Below are 21,065 nucleotides of genomic sequence, written 5' to 3'. Positions count from 1 at the left end.
ATGTAGAAGAAAGCCTCTGGCAAGAAGGGGCTTTTGCCAGGAAGTAGAACCTAGAAAAAGTGAACCAAGGAAAGCGAACGTATGGAGTAAGAGCTAGTATAGACAGTAAAATGGAAGAAGTGAGCTTCTGAGATAACCCAAAGTTGTAAGACATTGTCTAGGTAATCAATGATACTTAACATTCAAACACAGCACACACTACAATAATGCCCCCTTGTGGATACTCTTAGCCTGGAAAAATAACATTTAAATAACTTTTTCATAACTTCCACTTTTTGTCCTGAAAGGTGTTGCTTTAAACATGAATTGTCTTAAATATTAATTTCTCCCTTTCTATGGGGTGTCTATGGCTCAGCATCCCACTCCTGATTTCAGCTCAGGGCATCATCTCATGGTTCGTGAGATCAAGCCTGAGGTCGGGCTTCCCACTGTAAGCATGGGATTCTCTCTCTCCTCTCTCTCTGCCCCTCCCATCTCTCTAAAAATAAACATCTAAAAATGTTTTCTCTCTTTCTATGGCCCCTTCTCCTGATAATGAAGTTTAAATATCTGCCACTAATTTCCCCTAAATATTTCATTTCCTTTATTGTTTTCAATGTAGTTCAGAGCATCAGATAAGTTTTTTAAAAGAAATTAATATATAAAAATAAAATTCTGTAGCATTAATATACTTGAAGGAACCATTTGTTAAAATCAGTCTAACCTTGAAGAAATGACTTGGTGCATGGGAAGCATTCATTCTATCTAAAAATCAGATTTACCAGTTTTAAGATAAATAAATATTATTGATATAACCTACAACATGACCTACAGTTAATACTATTATATGGTACATAGGAAAGTTGTTAAAAGAGTAGATTCTCTTTTATGGTGAGTAGATTCTCACCATAAGAAGAAATTTTTTTTTCTTTTCTTCTTAGTATATCTGTATGAGATGATGGATGTTAACTAAACCTATTGTGGTAATCATTTTACAATATATATAAATCACACCACTACAAATAAGTAAACTTATATAGTGACATATGTCAATTACTTCTCGGTAAAACTGGCAAAAAATGAGATTTAAGGTACTGAAAAGTTACAAAGTATGAGGGAAATAAATGTAGTACTTATTTTTGACTAGCAAAGTCCTTTTGTTTCTTCCTAATAAAAGAAAATACAGATAATAAACTATCATACTAATCAATGTACTGTGTCCTACTGATACAGACTCAGGCTACAGACTAATTGACAGTATCTGTTTTCATCTCTCTATAAGATGGTCAAAACAGTAATTACACATACAAAAGAGATTCACTTCACTTTTTTTCAATCATCAATGTTTAAGAGCTCCACACTGGATAGAACATGTTTGAAAGTTGTATCTAAAATTAACTTTCTTTGGGGCGCCTGGGTGGCTCAGCTGGTTAAGTGTCCGACTTCGGCTCGGGTCATGATCTCGCAGTCCGTGAGTTCAAGCCCCGCGTCGGGCTCTGGGCTGATGGCTCAGAGCCTGGAGCCTGCTTCAGATTCTGCGTCTCCCTCTCTCTCTGACCCTCCCCCATTCAAGCTCTGTCTCTCTCTGTCTCAAAAATAAATAAACGTTAAAAAAATTAAAAAATATTAAAAAAATAAAAAAAAATTAACTTTCTTTGGCCACTCAAATTTAGTTAAAAACAAAACAAAACCAAGCCATGCTTCTTTTATGAAATATTAAAATTTCAATTTCCACTACGCTTTTTTCTGAAATTTAAACAATTACATTTTGTTATTACTTTTAAAGCAGATGGCTTTTATTTGGCCTTACAAGGTACAGAAAGACATATGACCTAGTAATAATTGAACAAACATTTAAATGTCTAGCCTGTGCTGGACACCAGGGATAAAAATGTTACTGTCCCTACTCTCGAGGATTCCTGACAAAAAGTAGTCAACTCACCAAGTAAGAATCTACCAACAAAGAGAAGCTAAAAGAGATTTTATTAGCTATATATATATTTTTAAATAATTTCTTTAAAGTTTATTTTTGAGAGAGAGACAGAGTGTGAGCAGGAGAGGGGCAGAAAGAGAGGGAGACACTGAATCAGAAACAGGCTCCAGGCTCTGAGCTGTCAGCACAGAGCCTGATGCAGGGCTCGAACTCACGAGCCATGAGATCATGACCTGAGCTAAAAGTCAAGCACTTAACCGAATGAGCCACTGAGGTGTCCCTAGCTGTAACTTTTTAAAAAATCAAATCTTTTCAAAAAAATAAAAATATAAAACAAATTCCTTTTAGAATTTAAAAAAAAAAAGAAAAAAGTCTGTTTTAGGAAAATCAGAGAGTGGTGTTTTTAATAAATCCTATTGAATATTCTAGCAGTATTTTATACTTCTACAATTCAAAAATGTTTACTAAGTACATTCTGTAGTGAAAAGGAAAACAAGTATCCATCCTGGGTCATGATATAAAATATATTTTTTATTATGGGTTACTGTCAAGAAAGTTCTACGGACACTGACTTCATCTGTATCCTGTATTCTTCAAGTCTAATTTTAAATAAATACTAGAAAGATCTTTAGGCATCTGTCAGAGAACAGAAGAAGATGGAAAACCACACAACCCATTTAAGGTGGCTATTATAACTATTATAATAGAGCCAGACAAGATATAATAAAAGGAAAAAAATTACAGGCATGATTCTCTTATGAGCATAAAGAACTCCTAAATAAAATATTAGCAAATGAATTCAGCAATGTATAAGAAAAAAAATTATCTCATAACTAAGTGGGATTTGTTCCAGAATGTAAACATGCACTTACATTAGAAAAACTATCATTATAAATCATTGTATTAATACAGTAAAAGGAAAAAAAACATATTTCAAAATATAAAGAGAACGATGAATTTGTTGCAGTTTTGGCAGTTTTAAAAAATGTCCAAATTCTTTGTGAATTCCAGTTGACAGAATGTGGTGGAAATTGATGCTCTATGATTTCCAAGAATAAGTCAAAAAGAATAGCTTTTTCCTGGTTCTCTCTATCTTTGGATTGCTCATTCTGGGAGAAACTGACATTCTGCAAGGATACTCAAGCAGTTCTGTGTGGAGAGGAACTCAGGACTCCCACTACCAATAGCCAATATCAACTGCCAGCCATGTAGGTGAGGCACCTTGAAAGCAAATCCTAGTAACAAGCATGCCTTCAGATGACTGCAGCTCTGACTGACATCTTGACTTCAATGCCATGAGAGACCAGGAACCAATGCCAGTCAGCTAAGTCACTACCAAATTCCTGACAGGCAGAAACTATGAGAGATAATAAATGTTTATTATTATTTTTAAAAAATCAACCGATACAAAAAGGAATAGAAAACCTGAATAGACTGTAACTTTAAAAGAAGACTAGAAATGGTGAATAATCTCTGCTCTCAACTACTCCCTGGGAAAAAAAGTTGCAATCCCAAGCAGTTTTACAGTTGAATTTTACCAAGTTTTAAAGGGAAAAGTAACATCTACCTTTTACAAGCTGTTGTACAAAATATCAAAAGGGAAAGCTGTCTAATTTATTTTAAAATCATAACCAGGGGCGCCTGGGTGGCTCAGTCAGTTAAGTATCTGACTGTTGATTTTGGCTCAGGTCATGATCTCGTAGTTTTCAAGTTCCAGCCCCGCACTGGGCTTTGTGCTGACAGTGCAGAGCCTGCTTGGGATTCATTCTCTTTCTCTCTCTCAATCTCTCCTCCTGCCTCCCCTGCTCTTTCTCAAAATAAATTAACTAATTTAAAAAAAAAAGATAAAATCATAACCACGATGGCCAATGAACTTGAACAGTATAAGAAAATTACACGCAAATTTACTTATGAATATATATATATAAAGATTCTAAATACAGTACTAGCTAATCTTTTTAAAAAATACACACAAAATCTCTGGCAATCCCCGGAGGTGACTCTTAGTAATTAAAGTGAAAAAAACTAAGCATGTCTTCTGCTTTTCTAACAGGAAATTCATTTAGGGTAACCAAATAAATCTATTATGAGAGAAAGCTCCCCTTTACAGAAGAATTTCAGCCACTAAGTGCACTAGAAAAGATGGAATTATTAAAACAGTTCTGCAACTCCTAATTAAACAACTGATTTAGATAAGGATCACCAAGAAGTATTAAAACTATTTGGTGAAAAGTTGATGGAGAAATGAACATTCACATGGTGTCAAAGTACCATCTCCAGATATTACTGAATAGTCATAAGGAGAACAACAACAACAACAACAAAAAACTATGATGGAGAAACTTGCCTGTCACAATTGTAACCCAGTAATCAATCTTGGCATCACTAATAGCTCAACAACCAGGCATATGTACTACTGATATGATGTAATACGAAGTACACAGAATCTCTATGAGATATTCTTACCAAAGATGTTCCAAACAAGTTTTTTAAACCAAATTTCCAGGGTAGAGGAAATACAAAAGATACAGGAACAAAAGCTAAATGTGAGAAAAACCATCATACAAACCTAGGAGGTGGGACATTCTAGAGACCAACTGGCCCACTCTCTTCAACAACTTGATGACATAGGGCAAAAAGTAGTGTGTGAAGAATCTTCTAGATCTAGAAAGACTACAAACATATCACTAAATGCAACATATGGTGCAGCAAGATTTTGGGGGGGAAACTTAAACTAGTTTTTTTATAGGGAAGAAAAATTTGTTAAGCTAGAGCTATTTTGAAAAAGAGGAAAAAAGAGGGGTGATTTTCTCTATCAGAAATTAGGATATAATACAAAGCCACAGTAATTAAAACTGGGGGTTAATAGTATAGAATCAAACAAATTAGATCAACAGTGAAAATAGAAATGCCATGAATACATGGGAACTAATTGTACGACAAAGTTGGCATCAGATATCAGTGAGGGAAAAGATGGACTATTTAATAAATAGTATTGAGAAAATTAGCTAACTATATGGAGAAAAACTAGATTGGATCCCTACCTCATACTATATTCAAAAATATAACCCAAATATCTAAAGGTGAAAGCTAAAACTATAAAGCCTAACAGAAAAAAAAATGTAGGAGAATATATATTGTGTCCTCAAAGATAGTATTTCTTTAAAAAAAAAAAAAAAAAAAGACCAGGGGCGCCTGGGTGGCTCAGTTGGTTGAGCAACTGACTTTGGCTCAGGTCATGATCTCAGCATTTGTGAGTTCGAGCCCCACGTCGGGCTCCGTGCTGACAGCTCGGAGCCTGGAGCCTGCTTTGGATTCTGTGTCTCCCTCTCTCTCTGCCCCACACCCACTCATGCTTTGTCTCTCTCTGTCTCAGAAATAAATAAACATTAAAAAAATTTTTTTAAAAAGGTACAAAAAAAAGGATTATAATTGGCAGATCTATTATCAAAATGAAGGATTTGGTTCAATGAAAGATACTATCAACAGAGTTAACAGGTAATAGACTGGGAGAGGTATTTTTGTTAAAAAACTAAAATAAAGAAGTCCTCCCCTAAAATATACAAGGACCTCCTACAACTCCAATGGTAAATGGGCAAAAGATATGAATATGCAATTCAGAGAAGAGAAAATAACAGATATTTGAGAGATGGTCAACCTCACTATAAAGAGATAAATTTATATTAAAACATTTTGGTAAGGGCATCTAGGTGGCTCAGTGGGTTAAGCATCCGACTTTGGCTCAGATCATGATCTCATGGTTCGTGAGTTCAAGCCCCACATTGGGCTCTTGGCTGTCAGCACAGAGCCCGCTTCAGATCCTCTGTCCCCTTCTCTCTCTTTGACTCTCCCCCATTCATTCTCTCTCTCCCCCTCTAAGTAAATAAATAAACTTAAAAAATTTTTTTGGTATACCATTTTATACCCATCAAGGTGGCAAAAACTGGAAAGTTGGAGAAGGTCAAGTGATGATGTAGATACGGTAATATTGTTACTTTCTTATTCAGTGGTACTGGGAGGGTCATTTTAAGTGGTATGTAGAATCTAATAAACGTAAGTAAGCCCATACAAATAACATAGCAAATCAACTCTTGGGCTTACATCCCAGAGAAACTCTTCCACAGTTCTCAAAGAGAAAGTATATATTCTTTGCAGTGTTGCTTGTGAGAGCGAAGCAAAGAGAGAGAAGCAAGCCAAGTGCCTATTGCTGGGAAACAGGTAAAATATGGTACAGAATAGAATATTAGGTGTCAGTCAAAAATAAATACATAGATCTGTATTTGGCAACATAGGTAGCTCTCAAATGCTGCTTGACAAAAAGGTATAAACAGAATGACACACACAGCACAATGCCGTTTATGTGTGTAAAATATACATAAATATGAGACCTTGAAATACGTACGCACATGTAGGACAGATCAAGAGGATATATGTTAAAAATGCAAGAATGGGAACTTAATGCAAGACTAGGAAGGAGAATGGAATTGGAGATGGGGAATGAGGGAGAAATGCACACCCGCAAACCCACACCCACACACCGAAAGACCATTCGTTCAAGGCACAAGGATGGTTCAGTCGGTTAAGCGTCAGACTTCGATTCAGGTCATATCTCGGCTTATGGGTTCGAGTCCCAAGGCGGGCTCTGTGCTAACAGTTCAGAGCTTGGAGCCTGCTTCAGATACTATGTCTGTCTGTCTGTCTCTCTGTCTCTCTCTCTGCCCCCCCGCCCCCTGCCGCCGACTCACACTCTCTCTCTCTCTCAAAAATAATAAACATTAAAAAAAATTTAAAAATTTTAAAAAAGACTGTCCTTTCAAGAATTGATAACGAATATGAACTGAGAATTATGAGCAAGTGAATTCCATGAAAATGAAATCCTAAAAACAGAAAAGGGAAAAAATTCCTATAGGAGAAAAATGAAGCCAAAGACTCAGAAAAACTGATTATAGTCTATGCAACTAACAAGCAACTTGGTTTAGTTACTAGAGTATTTTTTTAACAGTAGTGTTACGATTCATTTACTCTTAAAACTGCCATTATGCAACATTAGCTTATTAAATAAAGACAAGTCAAAATAAATAAATAAATAAATAAATAAAATTCAAGTTAATATATTTCAATCTTCAAATTCTACCATAAAGGCAAATGAGCTGAAAGAAATAACAATGAAGCAGACTAAGACAGTAACTAGTTTTTCATCTTGAAACCTTCTAGAAATATCAGCTCTAGAAATAGTTATATTGTAGTTTCACAAGAGGCAAACAGCAGTTACTATTTCTAAAATATATGTACCCTGAACTAGATGGAATTAACCCACAAACGAACCAGAAATGATAAAGGCCATATCAAACTAAAATACTACGTAACAGCACCCAGCTCATTTAAATATTTAATGCTTTCTGATATGTAACTAGATTGTCTTCAGTACCTCTACTACTTCAGCTTTTTGGTTTAGTACTGTTATCAAAATGCATAGCACAAAAGCAGAACAAGTCAAATCACTGCCAAAATAAGCTACCAATATTACTTCTCTTATTGGCAATGACAGCAGAGGTGTATCCTTTCCTTCCTCTACCTCTGAATACTAATAAGCTTTTAGAACTTTGACTCATTATACCTCTCTTGAACCTACAGAAAGAAATATAGAGTTAAGACTAGGAATCAGTTATCTTTGAGTTAAATACAGTATACCACAGAAAACTTACTCAACAAATGTTGAAATAAATTACTGATTGAACAATAAAAGTCAATTGGTTGTTCACTGTATGTTAATAAGTATACCTAATCTTGCAGCTCTTTTAAACAAACAAAATAACCATGTATTGGCACATGTGAAAAAAGATAATTCTGAGTAAATTGTAAGATTAGTCATTTTTAAGAGACACAAATAAGAAAAATATGCAAAACATATTAAAGTCAATTCATTCATCTCAGATATGTCTAAGCTAAATAAAATCTATCTCTTATAAATGGATATATTCTTATCCTTACCAATGGGGGATTCTGGAGTTAGCCCCATGCTTTGAAGCAATGCTTCAGCTTCTCTTCTTTTTTTTTCAAGATCGGATTCTTCTTGCACAGGAGCAACTGTTTCCTTCTTCTGATCAGTCTAAATTTTTAAAGTTAAAACCTTAAGTTTACATAGGACATGAAATATTTGTTTGCAAAAAAATGTATTTTAAATAATGTACTAATACTGTATACTCTGGGAGAGTGGACTTAATTTTGAATACATGTTATAGTCATTAAATGAAAACCATTCTCAGTAGAGTTCTAGTAAGTAATCTCCAAATGATATGTAATGAAGGAGTTCCCACAAAAGTTTTTACCTAGTAAATTTAAAAAGTACAGTTATTTCTATTTATCCACAGTATGAAACTGCTATTCATGGTTAGGAATTGTGGAAACCTTCCCTAGAGACACAAAAGCGTAGATATAAATATCACAACAGTATTGAAAAAAGAAAAAAAGATTTAACAGGTAACACATTTTAAGTAAATGGACAACGTATTCTGTTGAAAATCAAGTATGAGTATCTCAAACTTTTGTACAATGTACTTTTCATTGTATTTATGCAATTTTATGTAGAGGATGTTTGTCAAAAATTCATCTGGAGGAAACATTTTAGTTTTTGAAACTATAGGTGGTATTTTTATAATAATAAAAACACGGATGGATTTGGTAAAGCTAAAATTCACTTTTGCATAGCAAAATTATTGCCGGATTTTAGCCTTTTATAGTTTTAGCAAAATCCTTCAGTTAAACTAGATAAGCCTCAATAATCTGAAATCATCCAAAACATTTCAAGTGAAATTTAAGTTTTTTGAAGGAAAAGTGTTATATGTTCACCTCAGATGCCTATTTCGGCTAACCACTATTACTCATACAATTATCTGCAGTGAATTTTGTCAATCATAACATTCTATGATACCATTTTAACTTAAAGAAGTCATCCATGAACTTCATCAAAATAGTCAAAGAGGTTACATTACCAAGTTGGTAATTTACCTGTACATAGCAATATATTAGTAGACTCACTATTTAATGCTATTAACTTATCCCTCATAATGTTTTATAAATTTTAAATTAGCTATAAATCATGTAGTAGATATCCCTAAGAGGCAATTTATGCCACTTAAGGCCATTTCTGGAAAACAAAAATCAAATATGCTTTCAGCACTGAAGGGTTTAAGGCTATAGATACTACTTTGGAATGGCTCTACCATTCTATCAGTTAACTTTTAATCAAACAGCTAACTTAAATCTCCAACTTTCCAAGGTTCAGAATAAATTAGAAAATTCTTCAGTTACAGGCCTTTATAGCATCATAGCAATGCTGCACATAAATCATACTTTTAATTGTTCTGATTTTCTTTTCCCTTAAGAGATTTCTAGAAGTCTTGGCTATTAGCTATCAAATAGAAAACCTTGGAACTAATGTCACACTTAGGACAAATTATTGTACACTGACCATTTAAAACATACTTGTGGTAAAATTATACAAATCTGTCCAAATAGTTTCCACTGGGAAAAAATGTACATTTCAACACAGGAGCGAGTAAAATATCTCCAGCTCAGGATTAGCATGTAATTGCCATACATGATGAAATGGTGATGTGAAAAATCAGAAGACACAGCTACCTGGTCTATCTTTAAGGCAGTATCAAACTCACTGCTTGCCAAAAATATTTCAGTATTTCATGATGAAGGAAAAAAGCACAAATTCCCTATCAATTTAAATAATCTATTATGTATTTCTCTTTGCCATTATTTAGTCTTGCAAATTATTAGCAGAACAGACTGGCAAAACATTCAGAAAAGTAAGTTCAAAATCCAGACTAAGTTATGATATATATGCCATGTTTTTTAAGAGCTATTACAAGGCAGATGTCTCTTACTTTATATAATAAGCATATTCTTAGAAATATGTAAATTGAACTTTTATGCATCAATCCATATGAAATATTTTTATTCAGTAAAAAAAAATCATTTTAACTTATCAACTTTGTCATTTTCACATTTTTTTAATCTGATTTCCTTAAAATTCACATACAGTGCTCTATTTGCAGTCACAACTGCTAGATTTTTAATTATTCTGCAGGAATTACATAAAAGTGTATTTGATATTAAATCCAATTATTTTACACTGTTTATTAAAAAAAGAAAACATACTTCCTTTTTTTTCCTTTCTTCTTCTTTTCTCTTCTTTTCCTCTCTGATTTGGGCCAACCGCTGCTTCTTACGTTCCAATTCTGCCTTTAATTCACTTTTGTCCGACATGTTTGTGAGCTTAAAAAACATATAATCATTTATAATCATCATTACGTTGGAAAAAATATACAATCGTTTACAATCATCATTACGTTGGTAAAAGCAGGGCTCTTTTAAAAAATCAGTCTTCAAAAAGAGAATTATCTCAAGAGGCCATGTAGTGCACTGCGATCAAAAGACAACATATAAACTCTACTTTTCAAATATGGAAGCATATATATATCACTAAGACTTGGGAAACATTATGAAGAAATGTATGTAAGTAAATATTTGGAGTTGAGCAAAGTAGCTAGCACACAGTAAGCTCTTTAACGTTCAAATGTCCAAATTTAACACAATGTCTCTGACTCTTAAAACAGAAGGCATGGATTGGCTTTAAGGTGCTCTTCGACTATAGGACATACATCAAATCTATCACCAGAGTTTTGTTTTCATCCCTAGAAATTTGATGAAAACAATATGCAGACAAAAATTCCTGTAAATTCTAAAACTGACGTGTAATACTAACATTCAGGACAAGCAAAACACAAAAACTGCCATCATTAACTATCACATACATTTAAAGTACGAATATTTTTAGACAGAGCCCAACAACAAAGTCTGACTGGCTTCACTACCTACAGCTGACCGGCTCTTCCTCCGAGGCCGGGAGCTCCACGAGTGACAAGTTCACTTTCTCAAAACTACAAGGAAGACAAAGTCTCGGTAATTTTGTGCTACAACCTCCATGTTCGGGTACTTTCCAACACGCGCGGGGAGGGAAGACGCTGTCATCGCCGGGTAGTAAATTATTTATAAAATGGAGCAAGGCGAAGAGTTGCTTTTCCCCTGAGGTCACCACCAAGAGGGCGCAGTCCAGGACTGGGGGTCTGGGAAAGGGGGACGCTGGGGACCGAGCAAGACTCGAGGCTCCGCCGGCCACCTCCGGTGGGTCAAGGAGGAAATAAAGTGGTCTGGTCTCCACCCGCCTTCCCAACTCACCGCACCTGGCTCTCCCCGCCTCTCCTTCAGGAGTCGGGCCGGGCAGCGCAGTCAGCAGGAACTGCCAAACCGCCCTTTGAGCCCCGACGTGAGACACAGCAGACAAAAAGGCCTTGAGGGAAGCACAGTCAACCCACCTGTAAGCTGGCGGGAAAGAAAAGAGTCCGCCCGCCTGCAATGACCCGGTAACGTCCCTCTCCTCCACCCCGGACTCCAAGAATCGCCGCCACTAGCTCCGCGACTTGCCGAGGCACACACAAAGAGAGATGGGCGGCGGCCACTACGGCGAGAGCTTGGGGACAAATGGCTTCACCAGAACGAGGGGTGGGGTGGGGCCCCGCTGCGTGGAATTGCAGCCCCTCCGTGACTTACCTGTGTAAAGTAGAAACCAAGAGGTAAGACAAAGACCTCAGTCAGCCCAGGGACCCGAAGTGTTTCCACTTTGCTAAAATCTGGAAGAATACGCCTGATATCCTCGGACTGGATAAGCAACCACCGCCCTTGCCTTACAGATTGACACGACCAGAGAGGGAGAACTACAAGCCCCAGCTGTAGGGGAAACCTGCGTGCGCCGAGCAAGGCATTCTGGGAGTTATGGTCAATGATAGTCGCAAAGTATGCTGGGACGTGTAGTGTTTTCCGAGGCTTACGGTTTCCCAAGCCGAGGCCTTCTATCTTCAGTATCCCAAAGAGAAGCTGCCAGCACTGGCCTTAAACCAGTATTCTGGTCCATTGGTCAGCGCTCACAGTGTTGTATAAGTTATATATTAAGATCTTTGACTCAACACTGGCCGGATTTTAAGAAGGGCTATTTTCCGGCTGTGAACCTATGTATTACACTGCACATGAACAACATTTTTTTAGCCTATATACACCAGTTTTAGTGAGAAAACCCCTTACTGAGGTGTCATGTGGCATCATAGGCAATATCTAAAATATAAAACAAGTTTTACATTCTGTCAGAAATGTGACAATTTGTCTTTAAAAAATTTGTAAGTCTTTATTCAGTTTTTACTCAGCATCCTTGGACAGTTGTAAACTTGCTTAGCTGGAGTGTTACAGTTATGAAAATTAGCAATAAGAACTTCTAATTCCTGTATTTTCTCCTAAATTTCATCGTGTACACATGGAATATTTGAGCCCAGAAATAAAATGATTACTGTTGGAATAAATAGCTAGCTAAAGAAATAATAAATAAATAAATAAATAAATAAATAAATATTTATCAGCATTGCAAATAATTCTTCAGTTCTTTGTTGTAGTGTGGTAGGTAGCATTTTTATTTTCTCTTAAAGAATTTTTGAAAACATAACACTATTGAAATCAATTATGTTATCTATTAAAACCGGACAAGAATGGTTTCCACAGTTTTTGATTTTTTAATATACAAAAAAGGGAAAGTTATTGGAATATGAATTTTCCGGAAATGTATGGGTCTATACACATTAAAAATTTTTATGTTTAAATAATTTAAAAGACTATCTAGAAACAAAGCTAACACCAAAGAAATGTCTTTCTTCAATTCTAGAGGGACATTGCTCAAATCTAGGATTCATTTTTAGGATTCAAATTCTAAGTCCTTGGGACTGTGCCTAGTATTTTCCTTATCTTACTTTGCCTATATGCAAGATAAATATCTCAGAAATAAATTTGAGAAAGAAAATTCTTTGAATTTCAAGATATCTCCCCATAACTTAAAATTTCAAACTGTATCTTTTCATTTTCTTCCTTCTTTCCTAGTATTTAGTTTTTGTTTAATTTGGAAATTTGCTATTGATTGCCTATCATGTGCCTGGAATGGCTCTGGGTGCTGTATGTAATAGCTAAAATGCATATCTCCATCAGGACACCAGGTCAACTAAATATTATGATGGGATTCTGTAGGGAAGTGATGGAAACACTCTGGGAAAGAAAATTTTCAGGAGAAAATGATTCCAGAGTTAAATCTTTGATTCTGGAAGGTTGAATAGAAGCTAACCAAGCAAAGAAGATGCAGAAAGTTGCCTTGTAAAGAGGAAGGAATGTGGCCAACGTACAGAGGTATGAGAGCATGGACTGCTGAAGAATCTGGAAATAATTCAGAATAGCTGCAGGCTAGGATAAGAGCTAGGGAATGAAGCTACAAGCAGGGGCACAGTCACATATCCCAGTTTAGATTTAGTCCTGAAGATGATGTGAATCCACTGACAGATTTTAAGTAGGAGGATGGTGTAAGGTTAGCATATTAGACATTTGACCTTTCAAAGTGGTGTGAAGAAAGCCTGATGTGGTGGTATTTTTGGCCCTCAGACTCATTTCTTTCCCTTCTTTGCCCATGTCTGTGCCTCTGGGGAGTGACCCCAGCCTCTTTGAAAACTTCATTATGGTTGAGTTTGACTAATGAGAGGCTTAAGCAAGGTTATCAGAAGGCAGATGGAAGGTGAAATTTGGCATCTCTTCCCCACTTCCCTCCTTTTATGTTATATCTCCAATAGTAGCTTAATTCCTTCATGGCTACAGCTCTTTCCAGGTGGCCCCTCCTCCATGGCTCTTTCACTGGGCTCTGGAAACTTTATTTTCTCCTTTTGTCTCTTTAGCATCTCCTCTGTAGCTAGTTTCCAAGTGCCTCATCAACTCTTATTTGCTCCCTTACCTCTGTCAGTCTTTCTGTAACTTATTTCATCAGAGTATCTTCATTTGAACTCTTTGGGTGAACTCTGTTTCCTGCTGAGACCTTAACTGATACAGCTTGGTTGGAGAGATGGGAGATGGAGAGAAGAGGCAGGATAGAGACAAGAAGCAGAGAATATAGTTTGAAGGCTTTTGGGTGGAGCCAGAAACTATATGTGTATGAGCCAATGCATTGGGAATGGAATTAAGTGGGAACTAAGAATTAATTCTTAATTCAGGAGAATTAAGAAAAATAGACTGGAGAAATGTTAAGAGTGTATAAGACGCTTATAGCAATAAAGCAGGCTAGGTAACCACCTGAACTCCCCCCTGAAAATAACTGAAAATGCAGGATAAAACACCTTTTCTTTCTTGCCAAGAAAGTAAAGAATACATCAGACAAAAGAAGGGGGGAACTTAGATGGCATTTGCCTAACTTGATGAATTTTCATAGCTTGTAGGCAAGAGATCACAAGAGACAAAGCCCAAAGCTTATTCTAGACTGCGATTTCAAAAGGAAACCTCTCAATATATCCTTGATATAGGAAATCTACCTCAGGGGTGCCTGGGTGGCTCAGTCGGTTAAGCGTCCAACTATTGGTTTCAGCTCTGGTCAGGTTCTCATGGTTTGTGAGTTTGAGCCCCACACTGGGCTCTGAGCAGACAGTGCGGAGCCTGCTTGACATTCTCTCTCTCTGCCCCTCCCCCACTCTGTCTCTCTCTCAAAACTAAATAAACTTAAAAACATTTCTTTAATTAAAAAAAATCCACCCCAACTCTTGGAAAATTGTCCAGCAACTCTGGTACTCACTGGGATGGGAATGAGGAGGCAAATTTCTGAGAATGTGCAATCACAGGTGGGCCTTCACATGGCTTTTCAGCCTGAAGTGTCAGTATCTGGATGGCTCATAAAAACATGGACCGAAAATTTGGTTTCAAGTTTTCCAGACTTGTCATGTACTCAGATGCCTGGGAGAAGCAAATGTGAATCTTTTTGTAGGAACTCCTTTTATTCCAAGCTTTGAAGAATTCCATCCTTGAGAATTCTATGCTTTGAAGAATTCCACATAAATTTCAAGAAATAGGAGCTCAAAAATCATACAAAACACACAAAGAAGGCACCAAAAGCAAGAGCCAACCAACCAAAATAACAGGTAGCAGAATAAGACCCAGAAAGACTTCAGATATTAGAATATCAGACACAGAATATAAAATAAATATGGGTCACTATTGTAAAACATAAAAGAAGTAGCTAAAAATATGACTAAAACAGTAGATTTTTAAAATGAACCAACTAGATCTTCTTAAAAGTAACAATATACTAACTGAAATTAAAAAAGAAAAAACCCTCAAGAGATGAGTTGAACATAGCTAAAGAGAGCAGTACTACCCTTAGACCAGTCTTGGGCCTTGTACTTTGGAGTCTGCTCTGGCCTTCATCCAGCTACAAGGAATCTGCATGGCTAAGGATATGGCCAGTCATGAAATCTATATGCCCCCTTATAGATCATACTCCTGGCAGCAGAGACTCTGCAATTACCATCCCAAATAGTCCCAAACCAGCTTCTGGTTCCTTATATACACCTCTTCCCTGGGTCTCTCCTCCTGAGAGTAGCCTGTACTCTCAGGGGTGGCCAAGAAATTGCTCTCATGGAATGAGATGGGCTGTAATGGAATGTGGATTTGTAGGTTGGTTGCCTAAATGTGTACATTCAATGTCCATTGTAGTGTGGAATGGAGCTGAGGATAAAAAGGGGTTTGGGTTGGCAGATGGGAGTCAACAATCCCTGTGCCACCATAGTATAGGGCAGAGCTCTAGGTATCCAAGAATTTTAAATTCAAACCTGGCTTTTGTCAAGATAGGAGGAGGGAATATATTTTATTTAATTCCTTGTTAGTTTGATTTCTGACTTTTAAATATGTTTATATAGTATGTGGCCTTTCATTTGTACTCTTTTCCAGGGTCCTAGAAATATTGAGGGTAGATCAAGAAGAGAAAATGTTTGTATTAGAAGGTAGTACTAAAGAAATGATCCAGAATGCAGCAGGAAGAGACAAAAAAGATAATATGGAAGAAAGAGTAGAAACGTGGTGGATAGTAGGAGAAGGTCTAACAAACATCTAATGAAGTTCTAGAAGAGAAGGGGAGAGAGAAGAGAACAGAGTCAACCTCTGAAAAGACCATTTTTTTACAACTGGCAAAAATCACGAATCCACAGATTCAAGAATTCCTATTAGTTGCAAATGGGGTAAATGTAGAACTTGACACCACAGAATGAAACTGTAAAAAAAAGAGGGGCACCTGGGTGGCTAGTTGGTTAAGCTTCCAGCTCTTGGTTTTGGCTCAGGTCATGATCTCCCGGTTCATGAGTTCAAGCCCCGTGTTGTGCTCCGTGCTGACAGTGCAGAGCCTGGTTGGAATTCTCTCTCTCTGCCTTTCCCCTGCTCTCTCTCTCTCTCAAAATAAATAAATAAACTTAAATAAATAAATAACTTCCTTAAAAAAACCATAAAAAAGAAAGGAAAACAAACCAAAACAAAAAACCAACCCTGAAAATAACCCAAATGTCCATCAACTGGTGAATGGATAAAATTGTAATATATCCATACAATGGAAAACTGCTCAACTCAGAGAGGAATGAGCTACCAGTACATGTAACAGCACGAGTGAATCTTGAAAACACCATTCTAAGTCAAAGAAGCCTCACAGAAATGACTACATACTGTATGATTGTATTTCTGTCAAATCCTAGACAAGGCAGAACTATGGCAAAAACCAAATCAGTGGTTGCCCAGGGATGGAATAGAGAATGACTGACTGCCAAGGAGGCATTAGGGAACTTTGTAGAGTGATGGAAGTGTTTTGATTACTGTGGCTTTGTAACAAGTTTTGCAGTCAGGAAGTGTGTGACCTCCAACTTTGTTCTTTTTCAGGATTGCTTTGGCTATTGGAGTACCTTAAAATTCCATATGAATTTTAGGATGAATATTTCTATTTCTGCTAAAAAGGCCGTTAGGATTTTGGTGGCTATCTATAGATCTGTTTGGGGAGGATTGCCATCTTACTCTCAAGTCTTCCCATCTATAATCACAGAATATCTTTCCATTTATTTAGCCCTTTAATTTCTTGCAGCAATACATGGCTTTATTTTGTCTTCAGTATACAAGTCTTGCCCTCCTTGGTTAAATTTTACCTAAGCATTTAATTTTTTTATGCTATTGTAAATGTAATTGGTTTCTTAATTTCCTTTGGGGATTGTTCACTGTGGGTGCATAAAAATACAGCTGAGATTTGTGTGTTAATCTTGTATCCTGCAACTTTGCTGGATTTATTTGCTCTAAACAGATTCTTTATAGATTCTTTAGGATTTTCTACATATAAGATTATGTCACCTATGAACAGAAATATTTTTACTTCTTCCTTTCCAATTAGGATGACTTTATTTCTTTTCCTTGCCTAATTCTCTGGCTAGAACTTCCAGTATTATGTTGAATAAAAGTGGTGAAAAAGAACAGCCTTGCCTTGTTCCTGATCTCAGGAGGAAAACTTTCAGTCTTGAAACTACAACTTTTTTAAAAGGCTAGAATACCACTTCTTAGAAAAGCCAGGATTATTCTGTGGAGTCTGGTTTCTCTAACACCATGGGCTATTATTTGATCCTACTAACCTGGGGAACTACATCAGCTGAAGGCTCCTGTTTTTCGGCAGGGAGCTGAAAGTGGTGTGGGAAATAGCCAGATATTGTTTGGAATTTCCATCCACTTAGTTGGAAGTAAAGGATATCTAAAATCCTTTAGCTAATTTCTGTCTCTTAGTGTCCTGAAATTTCTGTCTCCTTGTGATTAAATAATCACTGGCCAAACAAGGATGCTTACCTGTTTTTCAAATCCTGAATTCTGATTAAGTAAGTAAAAGTATAACCATAGAATGTGGTACCATGAAGCCATTAAAATTAGCTTGGTGGTTCTCTATGTGCTGATGACAAATGACCTCCAATATAATTATAATTTATAGTTGAAAATAGTGAAGTTAAGGATAGTTTGCCTAGAATTATCCGATGTGTGCAAAAAGGAAGAAACATAACCATGTACGTACTGTTTTTACAAAGATACACAAGAAATGACTTATGATGGTTGCTTCTAGAGAAGAGGGCTAGATGTCTGGATCTAGAGCAAAACAAAGACTTTCTTCAATGGCCCGTTTGAATTTTTTTTTTAATGTGTCAATGTGTAAACAACAACAGCAACAACAACCAAAACCAAAACCCACACATTTTTTTGTTTTATTTCATTTTTAACACTTAAAAAAAGCCTTATTATCAACATTGATTAGAAAGACTGTAATGGCTAAGAAAAGTTACTACTCCACATTACTTAACTCAAACCACTATGTCATTGCTACTTAAGTTGGCAGGGCTGAGGAGGAGCATAGTAAGCATTAGTACTGAAGGGATTTTTTGTTTTAAGGGAATGGTTGGAGAGGTTGCACTTTAAAATTTCTCAGAATAGTTTGTAAGAGAGGTTAGAAATAGAGGGAAAGTGCATTTATTTAACACATTCATATCCAGAGTTACACTTGAACTCAATATATCCACTTATAGAAAGTTTTATAAATGTAACATTGAACATACTGCAGGGTTTAATTTATATGCAATTTTAAAGTAGGCAAAACTAATGCTATAAGTCAGATTAGTAGCTATTAAGGTATGGGGGTATTGACTGGAAAGGGACATAGGGAGGTTTGTGGGGTGCTGGTAATGTTACACATCTTGATTTGGGTGTAGTTTACACAAATTTATATGACCTATAAAATATTGTACAATTGAACATTGTAAAAGTATAATTTTATGGATTTATATAATTTGTAAAAAAAATTCTACCCTTATAAAGGGTCCTCTTTACTGTATATATATATATATATATATATATATATATATATATACACATACATATATATACACACACACATATACATACATATATATGTATGTATATGTATATTATATTCAATTAAAAAAAATAAAGAAAAAGGAGCATATTGAACTGTGCCCCTTAAACCAATGAACATATAAACCATCAGAAAGATATAACACCCAGATCAGAAGAGGAAGGAATTTGCAAGGAATAGAAATGTGTTACATTTACTTAGTGATCCAGGCATTTCAATATATTGTAGGGCCTTCAGTAAGTCTTTCCCAGGTAGCCAGCCATAGCATTTAAAAATGTTTGTTGACAACCTTGTGATAGCATTTTCATCATAGTTTATGATGAAATTATGTTGCAAAAAAGAAAATTGTAGCTGCATTAGCAATGCATGAAGCTTTCTGGTAATTACACTTTTAGTGTTCTTCTGTAAATGTCATTCGTTTGGTTGTAACTTTGCTAAAATGAGATGAACTAAAATTTAAGACATACATTCCTATGACCTTTTTACCAGACAAAGAGCATACAGCATTTCTCAGGACCTTTTCATAAATATTGTGTCTCTCATTTTTTTTTCTACATGTGAATCCTCTAACATTTCACTTTGATTGTCTAAGTTCCTGAGTTTTCTACCACCCTGCCTCTGTGACCTTACATTGTTCATCTTTTGCATGTTAACATCTCCTTCCAAGTCATTGTGTTGTTAATATTTTCCAGATACTTCCTTCACCTTCAGGAAATGTATTTGACTTTGTCTTTCAGATATTGGCACAACTACCTATTTTCTTCCAACTTTGGGAACTATCTTAACTTCTCCATTTCCTCTCATGCCTAAATGAAGTTCTTTAAGAAACTATCTTCACTCAGGGGAGTGTTCATGAGCTGGCCAGCAAATCTCTCCTCATAATTTAATAGCATTACTTTTCTATTATCCTTATTATTGTTCTAGTCTGTATTTTTCCCTTTGGAGTGTTTGCTGCATTGTTAACTTAATACAGTTTTTTTTTCATTATTTCCTCTACTTGTCTTGATGCACATATTTTCTCTCTTAGTGTCAAAATAAGGTGATGGTGAATTATGAGTCCCTTCTGAGCTGAGGATACTTTTGTAATCTGGTAACCTTTGGCAGGAAGCACATATCCTAGTGAATGATGGAGCACTTAAGAGTGATTCACCACTGAGCATTACAGAAAATAGGCTGAGGGTTCAAAAATTCAAGGCAAGTTCCTTCTCCTCAGCGTGGTGTATATACTGTGCTCTCACTTTTCTACCCCCTATTATGTGGTTAAGAGAGAGAAGATAATGATGGCTTCTTAAAGTTACCTATAATGCACTCAAAACTCTGTTAGGTGTAATGGTTTTAAAAGGTAGAATGAAAACACAGCTAGAAGATCAACACAAAAGGAATCATTTTCTGATGGAGACAGCAAGGTTTGTGCACCTCCTAGTACACACCTACAACTCCCATTAACTGTGATGGGAATTATGAGTGCCCCATTAAAGGAGTGTATGACCCTCCCCCCGCAAGTGTGGTAGGCAGATACTCTTTTGCCCCCAGAATTTCTTGTATTGATTTAGTTTCTTGTGGTAGAATCAGATCTTGTATTGTTGTTTTAAAGTTTCTCTTAGGTATTCAATATGTTGTCTTTTGAATGGAGGGGTGGAAAACAATTACTGATTGGCAGGCGAAACATTGTTAAACGAACACAAACCCTGAGTAAAGCTCAAGTCAGACCCGGATTGATTAAGTTTCAGGTTAGAAGCCTTGATCTGTAATATTCCTCTTTGAATCACTATTTATTCAACATCTGACCTTACTGACTTTAGGCAAATTTCAGTGTGGTTAAGACTTTCTACGTTAACATGGAAACGAGCTTCTAATTATACAGAACTGTTGATTAACAAAATGTACAGATTTGCATAATGGGAAAAGAACTTTGCTCAGTGATCTTTCCAGAAATCTTGATCACTGACGGACGCTTAGCTTTTAAAATGTTGTCTGTGTGTATGTATGACTATAATATATATGTGATATATAAATATACTTACACTTATATACTGAAAGATATTTATACAATGTAACACTATCCCCTGAGCTCTTGAGACATACATCCAACTCTCCACTGGATATCTTCTGGAGATCCTACAGGCAAGCCTCAAATTCAACATGTCCAAAACTGACCTGTCATTTTCCCCAGCAAACCTGCTCCTTCCGTTTCCAGTCTCACAGAATGAAACTATCATTCCTTCAGTCATCCAAGCACAATCCTGCAAAATCATCCTTTTTGGGTTTCATATCTCCCTCATCTACCACTGTTGATTCCATTTC

The 21,065-nt window shown here is 36.2% G+C and overlaps 1 protein-coding gene across 7 annotated transcripts in view; it reads right to left on the bottom strand.

Moving 5' to 3' along the window:
• Window positions 1–11,713, bottom strand: part of DYNC1I2 (dynein cytoplasmic 1 intermediate chain 2) — a 57,805-nt gene extending 46,092 nt beyond the window's left edge. For 4 of the 7 annotated variants that reach the window (XM_015086197.3, XM_053215276.1, XM_027055503.2 and 1 more), the window contains exons 1-3: window positions 11,302–11,460; window positions 10,085–10,201; window positions 7,904–8,021 (exon numbers count right to left, since the gene is read on the bottom strand). In XM_015086197.3, coding sequence (XP_014941683.3) covers window positions 7,904–8,021; window positions 10,085–10,192 — 226 coding nt within the window. In that variant the 5' untranslated portion in view covers window positions 10,193–10,201; window positions 11,302–11,460. The other 3 variants (XM_053215274.1, XM_053215277.1, XM_053215275.1) reach the window with 3 other exon arrangements.
• Between the last annotated feature and the right edge of the window lie 9,352 nt (window positions 11,714–21,065).

Source organism: Acinonyx jubatus, chromosome C1, assembly GCF_027475565.1.
Source record: "Acinonyx jubatus isolate Ajub_Pintada_27869175 chromosome C1, VMU_Ajub_asm_v1.0, whole genome shotgun sequence".
Classification (NCBI taxonomy): domain Eukaryota; kingdom Metazoa; phylum Chordata; class Mammalia; order Carnivora; family Felidae; genus Acinonyx; species Acinonyx jubatus.
Note: the sequence above shows the minus strand (reverse complement) of the source record. Positions and strands in the feature narration are given on the sequence as shown.